This window comes from Danio rerio, chromosome 25 (genome assembly GCF_049306965.1).
Source record: "Danio rerio strain Tuebingen ecotype United States chromosome 25, GRCz12tu, whole genome shotgun sequence".
NCBI lineage: Eukaryota > Metazoa > Chordata > Actinopteri > Cypriniformes > Danionidae > Danio > Danio rerio.
Window position 1 is genome coordinate 38572501 of NC_133200.1, and position 18816 is coordinate 38591316.

The 18816-nt window shown below is 38.6% G+C and overlaps 3 protein-coding genes across 5 annotated transcripts in view; 1 reads left to right on the plus strand and 2 right to left on the minus strand.

Annotated features, from left to right (window-relative positions):
* Window positions 1-18816, minus strand: part of mphosph6 (M-phase phosphoprotein 6) — a 365175-nt gene that overhangs the window by 33416 nt on the left and 312943 nt on the right. The gene's annotated exons all lie outside the window — the stretch shown is intronic.
* The window catches only part of rpgrip1l (RPGRIP1 like), a 135279-nt gene that overhangs the window by 27623 nt on the left and 88840 nt on the right, over window positions 1-18816 (plus strand). The gene's annotated exons all lie outside the window — the stretch shown is intronic.
* Window positions 5328-15118, minus strand: sall1b (spalt-like transcription factor 1b). Of its 2 annotated transcripts, none has more exons than XM_073943418.1 (3): window positions 14763-15118; window positions 8011-11145; window positions 5328-6310 (listed from the first exon to the last, which is right to left on the minus strand). In XM_073943418.1, exons 1-3 carry the CDS (start codon window positions 14803-14805, stop codon window positions 6246-6248), a joined length of 3243 nt encoding a protein of 1080 aa, XP_073799519.1. In that variant the 5' UTR covers window positions 14806-15118; the 3' UTR covers window positions 5328-6245. The 2 variants fall into 2 exon arrangements, with proteins under 2 accessions (XP_073799519.1, XP_005163246.2); XM_005163189.6 differs by having other exon boundaries at window positions 7949-11145.

The following is an 18816-nucleotide window of genomic DNA, read 5'->3' on the forward strand; positions in this document are numbered from 1 at the left end:
AATCATATAATAATAATAATCATAATATATATATATATATATATATATATAGATATATATATATATATATATATATATATATATATATATATAAATATATATATATCTATGTGTGTGTGTGTATATATATATGTATATATATATATGTGTGTGTGTGTGTGTGTGTGTGTGTGTGTGTGTGTGTGTGTGTGTGTATACTGTATATACTGTATACAGTTGAAGTCAGAATGATTAGCCTTCCTTTTGATTTATTATTATTTTTTTAAATATTTCCCAAATGATGTTGAACAGATTCAGGAAATTTTCACAGTGTGTCTGATAATATTTTTTTTTCTGGAGAAAGTCTTGTTTGTTTTATTTCGGCTAGAATAAAAGCAGTTTTTAATTTTTTAAACACCATTTTAAGGTCAAAATTATTAGCCCCTTTATAATATATTTTGTTTCGATAGTCTACAGAACAAACCACTGTTATACAAAAACTTGCCTTATTACCCTAACTTTACCCTAATTACCCTAGTTAAGCCTTTAAATGTCACTTTAAGCTGTATATGAGTGTCTTGAAGAATATCTAGTCTAATATTACGTGCTGTTATCATGACAAAGATAAAATAAATCAGTTATTAGAGATAAGTTATTAAAACTATTATGAATAGAAATGTGTTGAAGAAAATCTGCTCTCCGTTACACAGAAATTAGGGAAAAAAAACTAAACAGGGGGGCGAATAATTCAGTCAGAATAATTCTGACTTCAACTAGGTACATAAGGTACATATTTGTAATCAAAGGGTATATATTGGTACCTCAAAGGTATATATAAGTACATAAAACTTTTAAGAGGTACTCTTTCGTACTTCTTAGGAACTAATATGCACCCTTGAGGTATTAATATGGACCCTTTAAGTACAAATATGTCCCGTTCAAAAATGTACCACCATTTCTGAGAGCGCACCGTGCTCAGCATTATTGAGTACAGCCCATTTTGAAAATGAATATTTTGCTCCATTTCTCTGTGAATAAAGGCGATTGTATTTTGGTGCATTTAACCAAAGCAGGTTTACTAAACAGATATCTTTATTAAAATAATACTTTAGTCATGAAACATATTGAGAAATTGAAAGATAATACAAATATATTCAAGCAAAATTATGCAAAAAATCTATTAAAACCTACAAAATTTAAACTCAATTTTCATTTTTTTTGCTTCTCTTGATTTTTCCACTTTTTAAAATTTGTATTTAATATTTTTCTATGACATAAATTTGGCTGTACTGGTTTTTGGACCATTATCGTAAGTTATGTTCTTAAATAAGCTCCAGATTTGGCTTCAATACAGACTAATCTAATGTATATGCACAAATATTGTATAGCTTCCTATTAAAAATATGAGTTTAAAAGAGAGATTTGTGTCTGGTGTACTTACAGTCAAAGTCAGAATTATTAACCCCCTTTAATTTTTTTTATTTTTGAATTATTTCCAAAATGATGTTGAAAAGATTCAGGAAATTTTCACAGGATGTCTGATAATGTTTTTTCTTCTGGAGAAAGTCTTGTTTGGTTTATTTTGGCCAGAATAAAAGCAGTTTTTAATTGTTTTCAACCAATTTTAAGGTCAGTATCATTAGCCCTTTTAAGCTATATTTATTAAACAGAAATTGTATATGGTGAGCACTGTACTTATTACTTGTACTTATTATTATTATTTATTTATTTTCAATGGTAATGTTTAATACTAATGTAGTGAAATAAGACCTTTGCATATTCATGACAGGGTTTTATTGATAACCTTATCAGGTTTTAAATGAAGCTTCAAATGTAATTAGCTCAAGGCATCATCCGTGCATCTGTTGAGTGTTTGTTCGTCTTCTGCACCTGCAGTTTGTCCCGACGGTGTGAATCAGAGCTCAGTTTCCTTCTGCTTTATTCTGGCCCGCTGCTCATTTTCTAATGCTAATAATGCTGCAGACGGGCCGGTGTTGTGTTTCCGGCAGCTGGTCACTGCGCTGGCTGAATTTAAACCGTTCGCACACCAGGAATTATAAAGTTTTCCACTTTAACAAAGATTAATTGTGTTGAATTATTGATGCCATTAATAATATGCAGTGTTATTTTACATCATTGAGTTTCTGTATCAGGCGGCACGGTGGCGCAGTGGGTAGCACAATCGCCTCACAGCGAGAAGGTCTCTGGTTCGAGAATCGGCTGGGTCAGGTGGCATTTCTGTGTGGAGTTTGCATGTTCTCCCCATGTTGGAGTGGGTTTTCTTAAAAGCCAACATTACAAACTGAATATCCGAGCTTCGTTCTTCCGTGCCCACGCTGCAATTAACCCTTTCACTACAAGCTCAGAACATTGCGGACATTGAAACCGCACTTAATGACTCGGATGGCCACTTGACAGCGATCTAGAAAAGAAAACAGCTTCCTTAAACTCAAAGTGATTTAGAGAACCGCTCGCAGAGGCAAAATCTGAGGATCATTGGAATAACAGAGGGATTAGAGCAGGGGTCACCAAACTTGTTCCTGGAGGGCCGGTGTCCTGCAGATTTTAGCTCCAACCCTTATCAAACACACCTGAACAAGCTAATCAAGCTCTTACTAGGTATACTTGAAACATCCAGGCCGGTGTGTTGAGGCAAGTTGGAGCTAAACCTTGCAGGGCGACGGCCCTCCAGGACCGAGATTGGTGACCCCTGGATTAGAGGGTCTAAGTCCGGATATGTTCCATGATATCACTCTTTATCAAACTTTTTGGAGACATCGCCTTTGAGAGACTTCTACAAATTGACCGCACTCATCACGTCAGTCAAAAAACACATCCGAACAGATCCTAAGCATATGCTCGTCTGTCTCCAACATTATCAAACCAAAAACAAATAATGTAATCCACCTCAAGTGGTTGTAAACCTTCACGATGGTTTATTAATGTTTTTCTAAACACAAAAGAAGATGTTTTGAAGAATGTTGGACACCTGCAGACATTAACCTTCATAGTAAAACAACATGCTATGGTTAAACTAAGTCAATGGTGAAACATTTTTCGAAATATCTTCTTTTGTGTTCAACAGCATAAAGAGACTCATAAATGTTTTTGGAAAATGAGGTGTGCGTATATGATGGCAGAATTTTTTTTTTATGTGAACTGTCCCTTTAAGGAGGCTTGCAACTCTTCTGATTGGCTGACATCATTGCTAACAGAATCATCACCCCCAGCGTGTGTTTTATCTGCATTATCCGTACACAGCGGTCATGCATCAAGTATTTTACTGATCTCTCCATTACACTGTGCCTTGTTTACAAAACAATCTCCAGTCGAATATGCTGCAAATACATATAATCCCCTGACGTGATCTGCAACGGCATTAAAAACAAACCATCCACTTGTTCCTGATACCGTGACCTTCCTAATGTCCGTACTGAGATGCAGATGAACCGTTTAGATCAGATGTGTTAAAGGAACTCTCCATTTTTTTGACCACCCTCTTCCCTAAACCCCAGTGTTTTCAAAAGCACTAATTGACCCAGCAGAAAAGCCGTATAGACCTTTTTCATGGCTGCTGCATGGAGGGCGCAATAGCGACCAGCGTCTTCCGGTAGAATGCTAAAAACTTCCGTTCACAGCGTGTACAACTGGTAAATTGCGCTCCGAAAATGGGTTTCAATAACGTTTTTAATGAATAACAGAGTGTTTTTGTGACACACAACTTAGAAATGTGTCTGTTAAAGCCGTTATAATCTGTCACGTGTGGTTCAAGCGCGTCAGAAATACGAGAAAAACGTTCTCCAAGTTCACGTGTCTGCCGTCAGAAATACAGTGTGTGTGTGCGTTCCCGGCCTGTCAGCTGTTAGCTCAGCGGCTCTTTTTAGAGACAGAGAGAGAGAGAGAGAGAGAGAGCAAATCAGAGTACTGGCATGAAACTTAACAGGTATGAAAGTCGTGCAATTTACAAAAATGAGCAATAAAAGTCTGTTATTGATCCTCTGCTGCTGATTTGCTGTTCATTCTAATCGCGAGCCGTTTGTGTTTTATTTCGTGTGTTGTTTTCACCACGGTTTGTGTTTTTCTGTCATTTCGAAATGACACTAGCCTTTATTTTCACTGTCACAGTTATTAAATCAGTGTGTCAGTGGCGCAGTACAGGCTACGTGTGTGTGTCAAACATTTTGGTGAACTACATTAGTTTGGGCTGGTTATATATTTGAAATAAAGAGAAAATGTTAACTTTAGTGATGACGAGGCTTCATCTAAACTGCAGAAGATGCCGTCTGACAACGAGGGGAAAACACCTCACAGCAGCTGTTTTCCATCCTATTAGATCGCATTTCTGTAAATGATCAGTCCAGGAGATGCTGCTGATGGACAACAGTATTAGTTCAAAGAGGATAAAAGCAGATAAAATAGATGAAAACTATCGTTTCAAAGCTGTCCAAATGTGACCGTTTACACGCATCAGCTGCCGACCGGAAGTTCTTCGCATTCTCCTTGCGCATACACGCAAAGCATCATGGGTAATTATGCGTTCCAAGAAAAAGGTCTATATATAGAGGTAAGCGGTCAGTTGATAAGCACAAAAAGGAACGACGTCATTGCGCCCTGTAGCGTTCGTTTTTAGTACGAAATGCAGCCATACGTTCTTCTGGGTACATAATTCGCGATCTCCAGAAATGTATATAGGGCTACGTTTTCAGAATGAAACGATGTTGGCTTTTATTGACCAACTATGCCATCTTTACTATTGAGAAACACGGAAAAGGGTCCTTAACAAAATCTAGTACCCATTTCAGAAAATAAAACACCATTGTTGTGGAAATGTATAGCCTAAAAAAATGCTCCCTCAATGGTCAGCCTACCTCTGATTAGCTATATAAAATGCAGCCATTTAGTAGCACGTATGACCACATAAAGTGACCTAATGGCTTCCTAATAGAGCATTTATTATCATCTATGAAACCGCATAGCTGGAGTCCAGACAACAAACGCTAAACCACCGTTGCTGACCATCTGTCTGTGTGGTTTACAGACATGAGGTAGAGCTGATGAGTCTTACCTGCTCCATGAATGGCCTCCATTATTCAGTTCCCTTGTAGAAGTATCATCTTCCGCTGGCGAAGAGCATTGCGTATTAACACAATGTGTTATTATTGGTAAGTTTATTGAAATGTAAATGCGGAGGACAAGGTGACCTAGATTTTTATCAGTGGAGAAAGGGCATGAATTCTGCATGTGGACGTGAGGAAAGAAGTATATCTTTGTTGAAGGGAAATCACTGAACATTGGTGTCTGAAGGTGTACGCAATTGGATGGTAAAACTTAAAGTAGTGCAATGAGACTTGTCAAAAAAAGCACACTCCTTTTAATCAAGTGGAAAGTTATCTGGGCTTTGCTTGAGACAGTTAAAATGGAAAAATGGCTTTGAGAATGTACACAGTTGCCATAACATACAATACATGATGCCACAACATGAAGTAACGTCATACATAATATTCCTCCAATGTAACAATATCAACGTCTGTAAGGTAAAAAATTGAATAAATAGTTTTAGTAGTGTTTAATTTCCACATCAACAATGTCAATACTGACTATAAAAGAACACAACTCAAGCGTAAATTAAATTAATGCGAAACACTGACGGATCAGTCATTTTGATGGAGGAATATGAATTCATTTCTCCGTCAAATATTACAAAATGTACCTCATATCACAACCAAACATGTTGCTGAAATTATTAAACAAGCAAAACTGCAAAACAATCCATCATAGCTGCATATTAGCAATACTTGCTCAGCAAAACAACTAATTCATTCATACAATCAACATTACTTCAATTTTAAATATCTGACCTGAAAATGTTTGACTAATCTAACTACACAACCTTCACTTGTACAAAATTCCCAAAAGAAATTGCACCACTTTTTTTTCGAAAAGACAAAATTCAATCCATCAATGTTGTTTTATGATCTTCAACCAGTTGCCGGAAGTGAAATGCTGCACCGTTTTCGCTCAATCGCTCAAGCCAAGGTAAAGCTCTGTTGAGTTGCAGTTTTTCCAGGTTTTCAAGATGCCCAGCAGAAATCGATAGGTGAGGGATGGCACCATTTTGAATCACAGGTATTTCATTTGTCCTCAAACCACTACCGTTATGGTGTTGGCTCCAGAGACCTACCGAGTCCCCGTTACGTACTTTAGCTACAACATCTTTTGGGTGGCCATCTTGAAATCGCTCAGAGTTGGATGTAATATATGGACCATCAACAGAAAGCTTGCGACCTCGTCTGGCTGGAGAACTGCTCCACATGTGAGTCCCCATGTGAACCTGGATGGACATTTAAGAAAAGAACTGGTCATAAGGTATTAGGGATGATGCAACTCATTCAGCACACAAACTGGGAATCAGTGATGGATCTAGAGTTGTCAAAACAATCGATACTGACATTTTAAAGACATTAATTTCCCACTAACATTTGAGCAAGGTTGAGAACTTTCCTAAAGAGTTAGTTCAATTAAAAATTCCTAACCCCTGAGACCTTTGTTCATCTTCAGAGTTAAGACATTTTTTGATGCAATCTGAGAGCTCTTTCATCTTCCTTACGTCTATTCACACTGCGCTTCAGCGTCAACGCTTGACTGAAGGCGTGTCTGAAGTTGGGGCTGAAGCGATCGTCATAGAAGCGTCAGCCAATGAAATTCAGTCAGTAATAGGCCACTGTCTAACTGGTGTATTTGCATACAGCGATCTGATTGGCTGACGCTTCAGTCAGCGCTTGAAAATTTGAGCTAGTCCCAACTTCTGCAGGGAGCAACGCCTCTGAAGCGGCGCCGACGGATCCACAATGCAGTTCGGCAACGCCTGACGTCACCCATTCAAAGTGAATCGGAAGCGTTGACGCTGACGCCCCGTGTGAATGGGGCGTAAGACAGCAATAGTCCTGACTTGTTCAAAGTCCAGAAAAGTGCCAAAAACATTAGCAAAACAGTTTATTTGTCTTCATTGGTTCAGTCAAATTTTATGAATCTAAAAAATGCTTTTGTGCACACATAAAAACAAAAATAATGGTGGTGTTCAACAGTTTCTTCTCTCAGTGTCAGCATAGGGCATGCAATCAAGACATATACACCTAGGATGTCCGTGCGCATGACTTTCTGTTTAAAATAAAGCACAGATGCATCTAAGGCAATACATCAGCATCGTGACTAAGAGCGACATGGATAAAGAACACGTCCGCCCTATAATGTCACTGAGGAGAAGTAACTGTTGAATAAAGATGTTTGACGATATCTCAAATTGACAATATTCCGACTGAACCACTGAAGTCACTTGGACTTATTCAATCATTCATTCTCTTTTCGGCTTAGTCCCTTTATTAATCCGGGGTCGCCACAGCAGAATCAACCGCCAACTATGCGGATGCCCTTCCAGCTGCAACCCATCTCTGGGGGACATCCATACACACTCATACACTACAGACACTTTAGACTGGGGGAAACCGAAGCACCCAGAGGAAACCCATGCGAATGCAGGAAGAACATGCAAACTCCACACAGAAACGCCAACTGACCTAGCCGAGGCTCGAACCAGCGACCTTCTTGCCTACATCATATGGACTGCTTTGACAATATGTACCTTTCTGGACTTTGAACAAGTCAGAACTATTGCTTTGATTGTGATTAACTCTGAAGATCATTGCTTAACCCTACTTCCCATTTAACAAAGTGTTTGAAAGCCATGTCTCTCAGCTGATCCGTCTGAGAGCTGATATATGAGATGTACTGATAGATCAATTGATGGACTGAACATCACTTTCAAATGCTCCAGTATCCGTCATATCTATTAGGCACATGAACACAATGGCCAATCAGTGGTGTTTAATCAGTGGTGTATCGATTGGTACCGAAATCTATGCTTTTGACAACCCTAGATGGAACCCGCTTTCACAACCTTTGACTGGTGTACCTTCAAATTTCCTTTAGTGGTAAATGCACGTCCACATATGTTGCAGGCGAAGGGTTTCTCACCGGTGTGGGTTCTCTCGTGAATTTGCAGTGCACTTGAAGAGGAGAAAGTTTTCCCGCATGTCTGGCAGAAGTGCTGTTTAGCTGTTCGCCGAAGCGTTGGTGTAGGGAGTACTGGCATTGTGGAAGCCGATGAGCTGAATATACATGAGGGTGAATCTTTCAGATCTTTTTTAATGAACCCATTGTGCTCAATTCTTTTTGGAGGAATGTTTGTTTCCACCGAAGGTAGGAGGTGGTTTGGAGGAAGAACCAGGATCTTATTTGCTGGCTCAAACAACTGTGAAGGTAATTCTCGCATCTGGTGAGTAAGCATATGTTGTTTGAGGTTACCTTTGGTTGAGAAACCTCTGTTACACGCAGTGCAGATGAATGGCCGTTCTTTGGTGTGACTTCGATAGTGGATATCCAAAGCACTCTGGCAGGCGAACATCTTGTTGCAGATATCACAAACATTGCTCTTTAGGGATCCCTGATTAATGTAGGGAAAGACCATGGTCAAGGTATCTTTCTGTACTTCTCCAGATGCTCCATCAAGTAGCCTAGACACTGTGAGATTAGAGTTGTTTGATTCAGCAGATTTGGGGTCAATTGTTGTGTATCCTTTAGGGGAGGACGGGCTCCAGGAGGCTGTTGATTCAGATGGAATCCTTCTCCTAAGACTCTCATGTTCAATGTTTTGAGAAGCCAATCCTTGGGTTAAGCAGTCTCCTTCAACTGATCCATCCTGAATGACCAATTTACTAGTGTTCTCCAATTTCTCCACATTCGCAACCTTGATCTGACTCTCTGATCTGGCAAACACTGATGAAGCCGGCGAAGAGCATTCACTTTCTGTTAAAGAGTCTGGGTTTTTCAAATCAGATGCACCTTGCATAGTGTCTGTGTCCTCATTGGGGAAGGTATCCATGCTTTCTACCAAGTCCTGGTCCATGAGTTCTTCACTGCTATCATGCATTGGGACATTGGGAATGTGACCGCCCATGTGCATGTGAATGTGCTGCTGCAGAACCATTGCATTTGTAAACTTTTCTTGACATATGGGACAAGAATTCTGAATCCTTAGAGGTGGCATGGAACGATGAATGCTGTAGTGCGTCTTAAGATTGCCCTTGGTTGTGAAAGCCCGTCCACATACTCTACATTTGAACGGCCGTTCACCAGTGTGGGTGCGGAAATGCATTTTAAGCGCACTTTGACAGCTTAGAACTCTGTGGCAGATTCCACACTCATTGGGGTCTGTGTACTTCTTGTCAATGTTCTCCACCAATTGCTCCAGCTTTGAGGTCTCAGATGCTCCAAGGGGATTTGGAAGACTTCCCAAAAGAAATTTGGCTTCAAGCTGCTCTGACTTGAGCTTAGTAATTAAGCCTGTATTGACCGAGGTATTGACAGCAATGTCTTCTCTTGAACCTTCCCTCGAGGATCTCAGTAGGGTAGAGACACTCAAGCGCTGATTGACCTCTTGAAATTTCTCATTTGAAATTATAGGAGGGCTACAAACAAATTCCTCTTGGTGGCCATTAATTCTCTTAGTTAGCTCACTGACAACAGGACTATGAGGTTTGGTTATCGATACCCCTTCCTCCTCTTTTTTGATAATGACTGGAAGACCTGGCAAAGATGATGACAGCATGAAGCCAATGGAGTTGCCTACTAGAGGTTTACTATCTAACCAACTTAAAGGAGGTTTCTCCTGAGGCACAGACATGCCATATGGAATTCCTGTGCTTGTCAGGACATTATCTAAATGCTCTGGAACCGGATAAGGATTCATTAGTACGTTCGGATACTTCTCCTTATGCCGCTGGAAATGGACTTTGAGATTTCCCCGAGTGGAAAATCGATTTCCACATATGTTGCATTTATAGGGTCGCTCTCCAGTGTGAGACCGCAGGTGTATTTGCAAAGCGCTGTCACTTCCGAACACTTTGGCACAGAACCTGCATTTGTGCTTGAATATACAATCTTCAGACGGCCTCTTGTGTTCGCATAAACTCACATTGACCGGTTTGGCTTTCCGGTGTTGGGCAAGAGCAGTCAGAGCATTCAAGTCCTCTACGATTGCCCCAATACTAGGCAAGGAGTTTGCAGATATATTAAAGCTGTTTGGTTTATGAGGCAGCTCCAGTTTGTTTACTATCCCATCTGAAGCAGGAGAGGGTGAAGGTGTTTTTAAATTAGCTCCGCCATCAACTTTATTGCTTACTTTGCTATCATGCAAAGACTGATTACCGCTCTGATCAATGTCAAGCTTCATTGGAAAAGTGTTGTCTCTGATTTTAGAAGTTACCTTTGAGTCTTCCTTTTCACCCCTCAAGCCGTCTTGGTTCTGAGGAACAACATGCGTAGACTGTTTAGCATTAGCAGCTAAGTTTTCTGCTAGCCCAGCAGCTGCTGTGAGCTGTTCAGAAAGCTCCGAGCTGAGTTTTATCAGTGATCTGGATTGAGACAAACCATTGGAGTTTGTGGTCAAAGGTGTTTTAGAGTTTTGAGTTGCCAATAGCATTATTTGGGCGCGTATTTCTTCAATTAGTTTTAGCTGTTGCATCTGCTGTTGTTGCAATGCTAACAGCTGCTCGATTAAACCCAAATCAACCTTTTTGGCATTGCTAGCATTTATGCAACTTGTCTTTAAAGGTGTTTCCTGCGAGAACTGAGCAACAGCAACTTTGGTGTTTTCAAGGTTCTCGATGAAGACATTGCTATTGAAGGCTGATAGTTTACACAACTCAAGTAAAGCAATGTCTTGAGGTAGCGAAGCTGAGTATGCAGAGCTCAAGCCGTCATTACTGCATTCATGGGACTTTTTGTCAATGCCATGAATTTCCAGTACATCTAAGGGCTCTTCAACTTCCAATAATGTTCCCTCATTAGAGGAGTCGCCGAGATCCTCGGTACTGTCGTTATTTGTTACTCCATCCGAATGCTCCTCTGTGTTGAAGAATGGTGAGTTCACTGTGAGAGCAGAAGGTGGAGAATCCAGGCTTTCGTTTTCACTTACTATCAGAACTAACTGGTCTTTTGAACAGTCTTTCTGATGTTGATAGAGCTCTGTTATACTGGAAAATTCAGCACAGCATTGTTCACAGATATGGACATCGCAGGTTGGACTGGGCTCGATCTCCATCGTATGATCTGAATTTAAAGAGAAATAAACATGTAAAATTGTGTGTTAGATAAATAAAAAGCATGATTGTAAATTTAAAGCTCTGCAGAACACTGATTTCAACAAATGTAATAATGTCAGAAAATTGCTCACACGTCACAAGTATTTACAAATAATGATTTAGCTTTATTTATGCACATTGACTTTGTTATCATTAAGCACACTCTATTTCAGGGACATTTTTTTCCAGACTATATTCAAATTCAGTAAATGGACGGTGTAGAACAGGGCTCACCGATCTCGTTCCTTGAAGGTTCGGTGCTCTGCAGGGTTTAGCTCCAACTTGCTTCAACACACCTGCCTGGGTGTTTCAAATATACCTATAAGAACTTGATTATCTTGTTCAGGTGTGTTTGATTAGGGTTGGAGCTAAAATCTGCTGGACACCGGACCTCCAGGAACAAGTTTGGTGTTCCCTGCTATAGAGGTTGTTTCAAGTGTACATTTAATAATATGCAACTTAAGTATGCATGTACGAATGGATTTATATTGTAATGATATAAGTTGTCTAGAATAAAAAATATATATATATTTACAATGACATTATGCAACAGTGAACAATATAATATGTTATAACATGGGGAAAGTTGTAACAGCTGTAATAAAACAATTGTATCAAAAATTGTAGGGCTGCAACAACGAATCGATAAAAATCGATGACTAAAAGTGTTGGCAACGAATTACATAATTGATACATTGTATCACGTGACACGGAGACGTTTGATTATAAAAAAAGCTTAAGTTCAGCACGGAGCTGAGTGAACACGGTCTCTCTCATGCACTGATACAGAGTTTGGCACCTCAGAGATGGGGATGAGCAGGAAGGGAGTTCAAGAGCAGGGTAAAACTCTACAGAATCCAAATTTTGTTGCGTTTTGAAGTGAGGACCGTAAAGTCCCTGGTGCTGATGTTTTACTCGTTATCCAGCTTGACAACCATGACAAGTTAGCATTAGCTCGTTTACCTTTAGAGCGGCAACTGAGAAAATCAAACTGAGCTTTGGCGCGGTGTCTGACGCTGAGGCATAGAGAGCTCACGCTGAGCAGAGCTCTCAGTAAGGGACCGTCAGAAAAGTGCTTAATATTTTATTTTTTTGTTTTTTTGTTTCTCAACCCTGCTGAGAAAGACGTGTCATATTATTACAATTATGCAGCGTTTTAACTGCATAATGCTTCTTTTATATTTTAGACATGTAAATACAGACACAAACGAATAAAACAAAACATTTAGAGTTTGTAAAACACACAAGGAAGTCTAACAATCCATTCAAATATAATTAACGATGTGTTTTATTCATATCAGATACACATTACACATAGTGAAAGTAACTATAATGTTGAATCTACTCTTCTCCAAGTTCACCAGCCACTTGCATGCATGTATTCGAGGAGTAACTGGTGAATTTACGTGCTGAATCCTGCGTGTTCTGCTTTTATGAATAAGGCACAAGTAAACATGGCAACGACCATCTCAGGTTATAGATCACGATCACTCACACGTTTAATGTGAACTGGTAAATCTTCTGTTCGACGATATATCTCATTAAGATTAATTTTCTTACCCAAGTCGCAAATAATTTAACTTGTATTAAGCAAACAATCACTTAATTTTAAGGTGGTTTTTTTTTCAGAAAAAAAGACATAATTTCTTTTGCGAATTCATGTGTCTAGTATGTATCCTGAGGTAAAAATGTATAGATATTTGGATTAAAAACAGGACAAAACTACTTAGTTTTTTTAATTTTATTATTATGACAGCTCAGGGATGAGCTTCTTTGAATAAACGGTTGGAAATTAATGCTTTTTTATCCAATTCATCAATTAATTGAAAAAACTATCGACAGATTAATAAATTATTAAAATATACGTTAGTTGCAGCCCTAAAAAATTATAACAAAATGTGTGTATTTTTTTAGTGCAAAAACGTCCAGCAAACACTTGACATCAAAGTTAATATCAGAAAAAGGGATGAAAAAGTTTATAAAAATGGACTTGTTTTGGTTACTTTCTGGGAATATATTATATTTTTATAATAGGCTGAACAGCAGGATTGTGTGTATAATATGGCAGATCTAAATATTAGCTAGTATGTTTTTAATAACTTAAATACGGAAAAGAAAATATGTAAAGAGAGCTGTCAGCACTGGTTTAGGTTTTACATTTTAAACACATTAAAGCTGTAACAATTATAATGAAATAACATCATTTTATTTAGTGCTCTAACTTAGGCATTAGGGATTAAGTTCTGACAATGACATTCTCTGCCATCAGTCCATGAGGTGAGGAATTTATAAATGAAATCTTAAAAAGTAGATACTGTAGATGGGGTTGCTTTACATGAAAATGTAAGAATCCTGACAATACAATACATAAAAATACTAGAGTAATTTATAGTAAATACTATAGTGTTTTGGAAGCAAGTACTTGAATTAATCTGTTGTGGTTATGCTATAGGCTCTATGGTAACACAACAACTAAAGTAATATAAACAAATGACTCCATACTACAACTATAGCTATTATACCACAATATACCACAGTTTACTGCATTAAAAACTCAAGTGCACTACAGTATTTATGGTCACACTTTACAATAAGGTTTCATTAGTTAATATATTTACTTATATAAACTAATTATGAACAATAATGTACAGCATTTATTAGTCAACATTTACTAATGCATTAACAAGCAGAAAAAGTTACCATGAACTGACAATAAACAATTGTATTTTACTAACATGAACAATTACTGTAATAAATGTACTGTTTATTGTTTGTTTATGTTACCAAATGCATTAACTAACATCTAATGCAACCTTATTTTAAAGTGTTACCGTGTTTATTACATTTTCAGTTCACTATAGTTAATAATAAAGTTAAAATTGTTTGCTTTAGCTTTGTATAAATAATACAAAATACTATAGTATTTAAAATAAATTACTATCGTATGTTTAATGTGAGCTGAACAAGAAATGACATTTAGTAAAGTAAATGTATAGTGAATTATATTATACTACAATATACCACAGTTTACTGCATTTAAAACTAAAGTATGCTACAGTATTTATGGTCACACTTTACAATAAGGTTTCATTAGTTAATATATTTACCAATATAAACTAATTATGAACAATATTTCACAGCATTTATTAGTCAACATTTACTAATGCATTATTAACATGCTGATAAAGTTAACATGAACTAACAGTCAACAACTGTATTTTAACATAAACATTTTAACATGAACAAACACTGTAATAAATATACTGTTCATTGTTTGTTCATGTTACTTAAAGCATTAAGTAACCCTATTGTAAAACGTTACAGTATTTATTAGTTTTTCAGTTCACTTTAGTTATTAATATAGTTAAAATAGCATATGTAGCATTGTGCATATCCTACAAAATACTATAGTTCGGTTTGAAAACACTGTAGTATTTAAAATATATGTCTATAGTATGTTTAATGTGGGTTAAACAAACAAAAAAAGACATTTACTTTGGTAAAGTGTTGTTTTTAACACCTAAATTGGCGCGTTTTGATCAAACTCCATCATCTCGCAAGTTCAGAAAGTCCTACCAAACTTACCGAGGAGAACATACTGAGGCTTAGCCTGTTTCCTGCGGGACATGCTGGGATAAAGCCGGGTTATCTCCCTGAAGAATCCACAAGTGTCCTCCGTTCATCAGTATGAATTAATATAAAGCCAAAAGCATCCGAATCTTCCGCTGAACGGTTTACACATTCGTCATAACGGACAAGTAATAAGTTATCGGGGATGAAGTTGCGCTGACCACACAGGGATGTGCTCGCTGAAGGCGGAAAATAAGTCAGTTATTAACGAAAAAGCCGTTCAGACATCACCGCACTGTCACAATATCCAAATTAAACGCATTCCCACAACTCAAAACATGACATGCCCAAGACCGCAAACCCATGAGGAGAATGTTTGACAGTGTTGAGAGCGTTCGGCCCCGCCCCTCGCACTTCCCATTGGCCAGCGCGTCCCACGGTCACGCCTGTCGGCAATCCTATTGGCCAGCGGGTTTGAGTTCGGCGTGCTCATGAAAACATGCATGAGAGGATGAATCAGTGGCTGGTAATGTAAAAGATTAATGTTTCACCGCCAGCAACACAAAACCACAGTATGTAACTTGGTAACACTTATAATATAGGCTAGGTTTCATCAGCTAATAAATTATTTGCAAACATTATAATCTTAAACCTTTATCAAGAACTATATACGGTGTATATACGTCATTCATTGATTACTGATACTTTATATTACTACTTATATTACTACTTATTACGACTTATACTTCATACATACATATATAAGTAGTATAATATCAGTAATAATCAGTCAATAAAGTGACCATATATAGTTACTCTTCATATAAAAAGACTTGAGTTATATTCGAGTTGTAAAAGTAAATTAAAAATTGAAAATAAAAGTAATAAAAGTTAATAAATTGTATTTATGTATAATGTTAATGAACTGTTAATAAATTAATCAGTGGTCGCCACGGCGGAATGATCGCCAACTTATCCAGCATATGTTTTACACAGCGGATGCCCTTCCAGCTGCAACCCAGCACTGGGAAACATCATTCTCATTCACACACCTACATTATGGACAATTTTAGCTTACCCAGTTCCCCTATAGCGCATGTCTTTGGACTTGTGGGGGAAACCAGAGCACGTGTAGTTACATTTTTTTGAGAGGTGCACGTCAGCCCACAGCGTAGGGCTATGGCAAGCCACCTTTTTCCGGTGGAGCACCATGGCCTCGGACTTGGAGGTGGTGATTCTCATCCCAGCTGCGTCACACTCGGCAGCAAACCGCCCCAGTGCATGCTGAAAATGCTAAAAAATACATGATCAGTGTTAAATATGACTGAAGTGAACCACAGCTACAAGTCCTGTTTTATTTTCTTTCTTAAGCCTGATTTATACTTCTGCGTCAGGTGACCGGTGTAACCCACGGCGCATGCAACGCGCGTGGCTGTGCATTTATACTGTCTCTGTTGGTCTGCATTAACACTTCCGAAACACTAGTTGGCAGTGAGGTGTAAATGTTCCTCTGTGTCGAGTTTCTTCGCTGTTGTTTTGCTTTTCCTGAACACTTCCGGGATGTAGAAGTGGCTCAAACTCGCTCATTTTGAGGCAGGAACCGGCGGACGTTCAACAACTTTAACTATGAGGTAAACACAAAACAAAACTTTCCATCCGGAGCTCCTTCACGGGACTCCACACTTGTAAACAATCGCTCACGCCATTCGCGCGGCTCTCGGTCCCGCCCAGACTCGTCAGCGCTACCAAGCCGACCAATCACAGAGCTTACGCTACGCGTCGTTGCAACGTGTAGTTACAATTTTTGAGAGGTGCACGTCAGTGACGGCGATGGCCACGGCGAAGGGCTATGCGTCAGCGCCGTAGCATACGCCAGCGTTTGACGCAGAAGCATAAATCAGCCTTTAGGCCCCGTTTACACTAATGCGTTTTCGTTTTAAAAAGCATAAATTTTGCTACGGTTCCGTCCACACTACGCCAGAGTTTTCGAGCAGCGAAAATGGACTGTTTTGAAAACGCTGGAGGGGCTGTTTTCATTCTGAAACGCTGCTGCTCCATCTCAGTGTGAATGGGGGAAAACGGAGACATCTGAAAACGGAGGCGGGGCTGCTGAGATTCGCTATCTGATTGGGGCTTTTGCGAATCCTTTCCTTATTCGTTAAGACCCTATCACATGACTATAACACATGGCTTTAACGCTACCGGAAGACAGCAGACCAGCCTTCACTGTAAACAACAACATGGACAGAAATGAGAGCGTTGTTTGCACTATTGTCCGTTTTAGGCACCATTGTGCAGTTAAACTCTATCTTTTTTTATGACAGCAGCTATATATATTTGCAAGAGGCAAGCTATTGTTCGATCTCTAGCTAGTCACTCGCGTCTGTCCACAAAAAGAACTCTCTTGCTTTCTTTGCCATCGCATTTAATGTTCAACCGGCGTTTGTTGACTAACAATAACCAAATGCCGAGCGAGACACATGCTTCCTGTTTATACTAGAACGCGCGAATGGTCACGTGATATACGTTTTTGGTGGCGTAGTGTGGACGGAGATATGTTCAGAAACGCTAGTGTGGACACGGATCGTTTTTGATCTAAAACGCCGTTTTAAAACGATAACGCACTAGTGTAAACGGGGCCTGAGTTCTGGACAGGTCAAGAGAATGAATCTGAACACAGTGCAGACTCACTGTTAGAAGTAGACATTTGATTTAATATACAATAATAAATAAATAAAACGGAAGCATAATTCATTATTCAATGCTCATCCAGTCTGCGTTACACACCAAAGATATTTTTAGCATGTTTTGACGCACGTTCATTATTTTCCCCCCACTTTTGATTAACTCATTCACCTCTAAAACCACACACACACACACACACACACACAGAGTCCTTAAAGTTCAGCGAGTGTTTACTCTGCGTCCTCCACACACAATGCAAGTCATTATAATCAAATGCATTAATAGACAGTGAGACGCCGGCCTCGCTGAGCCTAATGATATATTTTGTGCGGCCCTCCGTTTCTAAAAAAGCAAAACAAACGCATGATTTTATGACACGCCACTGTGATGTAAACAAGTTATTTTTACCGGGCTCTTCTTCAGCTTGAACAGTGATGTGTTGACCTGCTCCGCTTACCTTACACATCAGGAATTTTCCTCCGCTCTTTGATGCTGCATGAACATGACTATTACTGTCCACCTGATCTTTTGATTCACGGCTCTTCTGTGCACCACACAAATACATAAATACATATGTCATGTTGCTTTGGTGTGTGTGTGTGAACAGGAGCACACCAGGTGCTCTCTATGGGCTCTTATGAGTCATGTTTTACAGTCATTAGATATGAAGGGCTGTGTGCGAGCGCTATTATCCGTGGCCTACGGTCCTTAGCAACAGACTTAATGTGGACAAATGACACCTTCACTTCCTAAAAACACAAACACAGCATGCCAACACTGTCTGACACCCATATTTTCACATTAGAACTGTGTAATTATAAGCCTGGACTTCCCTGTTTGGGAATATTGCGCTCTTTAAGGAATATGCTTGTTGTAACCCAAAGGTGCTTCTTCTACATGATCATTACGGCTTACACTACTGGACTGTTGTCTGTTGTTATATTGTCTGTTGTAGATATATATTCTGGGTATTGTGTGATTCAGTTTTTCGTTTATTTACAGTCGTGAACTGCATTATGGGATGTTGATCTGTGCTCTGTCAGTATTTGATGTTGAAAATTTAACTTCACAGTTTAAAAGGGTTGAAAATTAATTAATTCATTACTTTATGCATTCATTCATTAATTAATTTGCTCATTCATTCATTTGTTTATTTGTTAATTCATTTTATAAATTAATTTTATTCGTTTATTCATTCATTTATTCAATCATTTGTCCATTTATTTTTTCATGCATTCATTTGTTCATTTATTCGTTTTTTCATTCATTTGTTCATTTATTCGTTCATTTGCTTGTTCATTCATTTTTTAATTAATTAATTATTTATTTATTTATTCATCAATTTGTTCATTCATCCATTCAGTCATTTGTTCATTCATTTGTT

What these genes read in the sequence shown, in the direction of transcription:
- sall1b (XM_005163189.6), bottom strand. Translation starts at nt 14,805, where the DNA reads ATGTCCCGCAGGAAACAGGCTAAGCCTCAGTATGTTCTCCTCG. An exon ending in GCCTCAGTATGTTCTCCTCG is followed by an intron (nt 11,146 to 14,762) that starts GTAAGTTTGGTA and finishes CTTTAAATTCAG; the next exon opens with ATCATACGATGGAGATCGAG. An exon ending in CCACTAAAGGAAATTTGAAG is followed by an intron (nt 6,311 to 7,948) that starts GTACACCAGTCA and finishes ATGTCCATCCAG; the next exon opens with GTTCACATGGGGACTCACAT.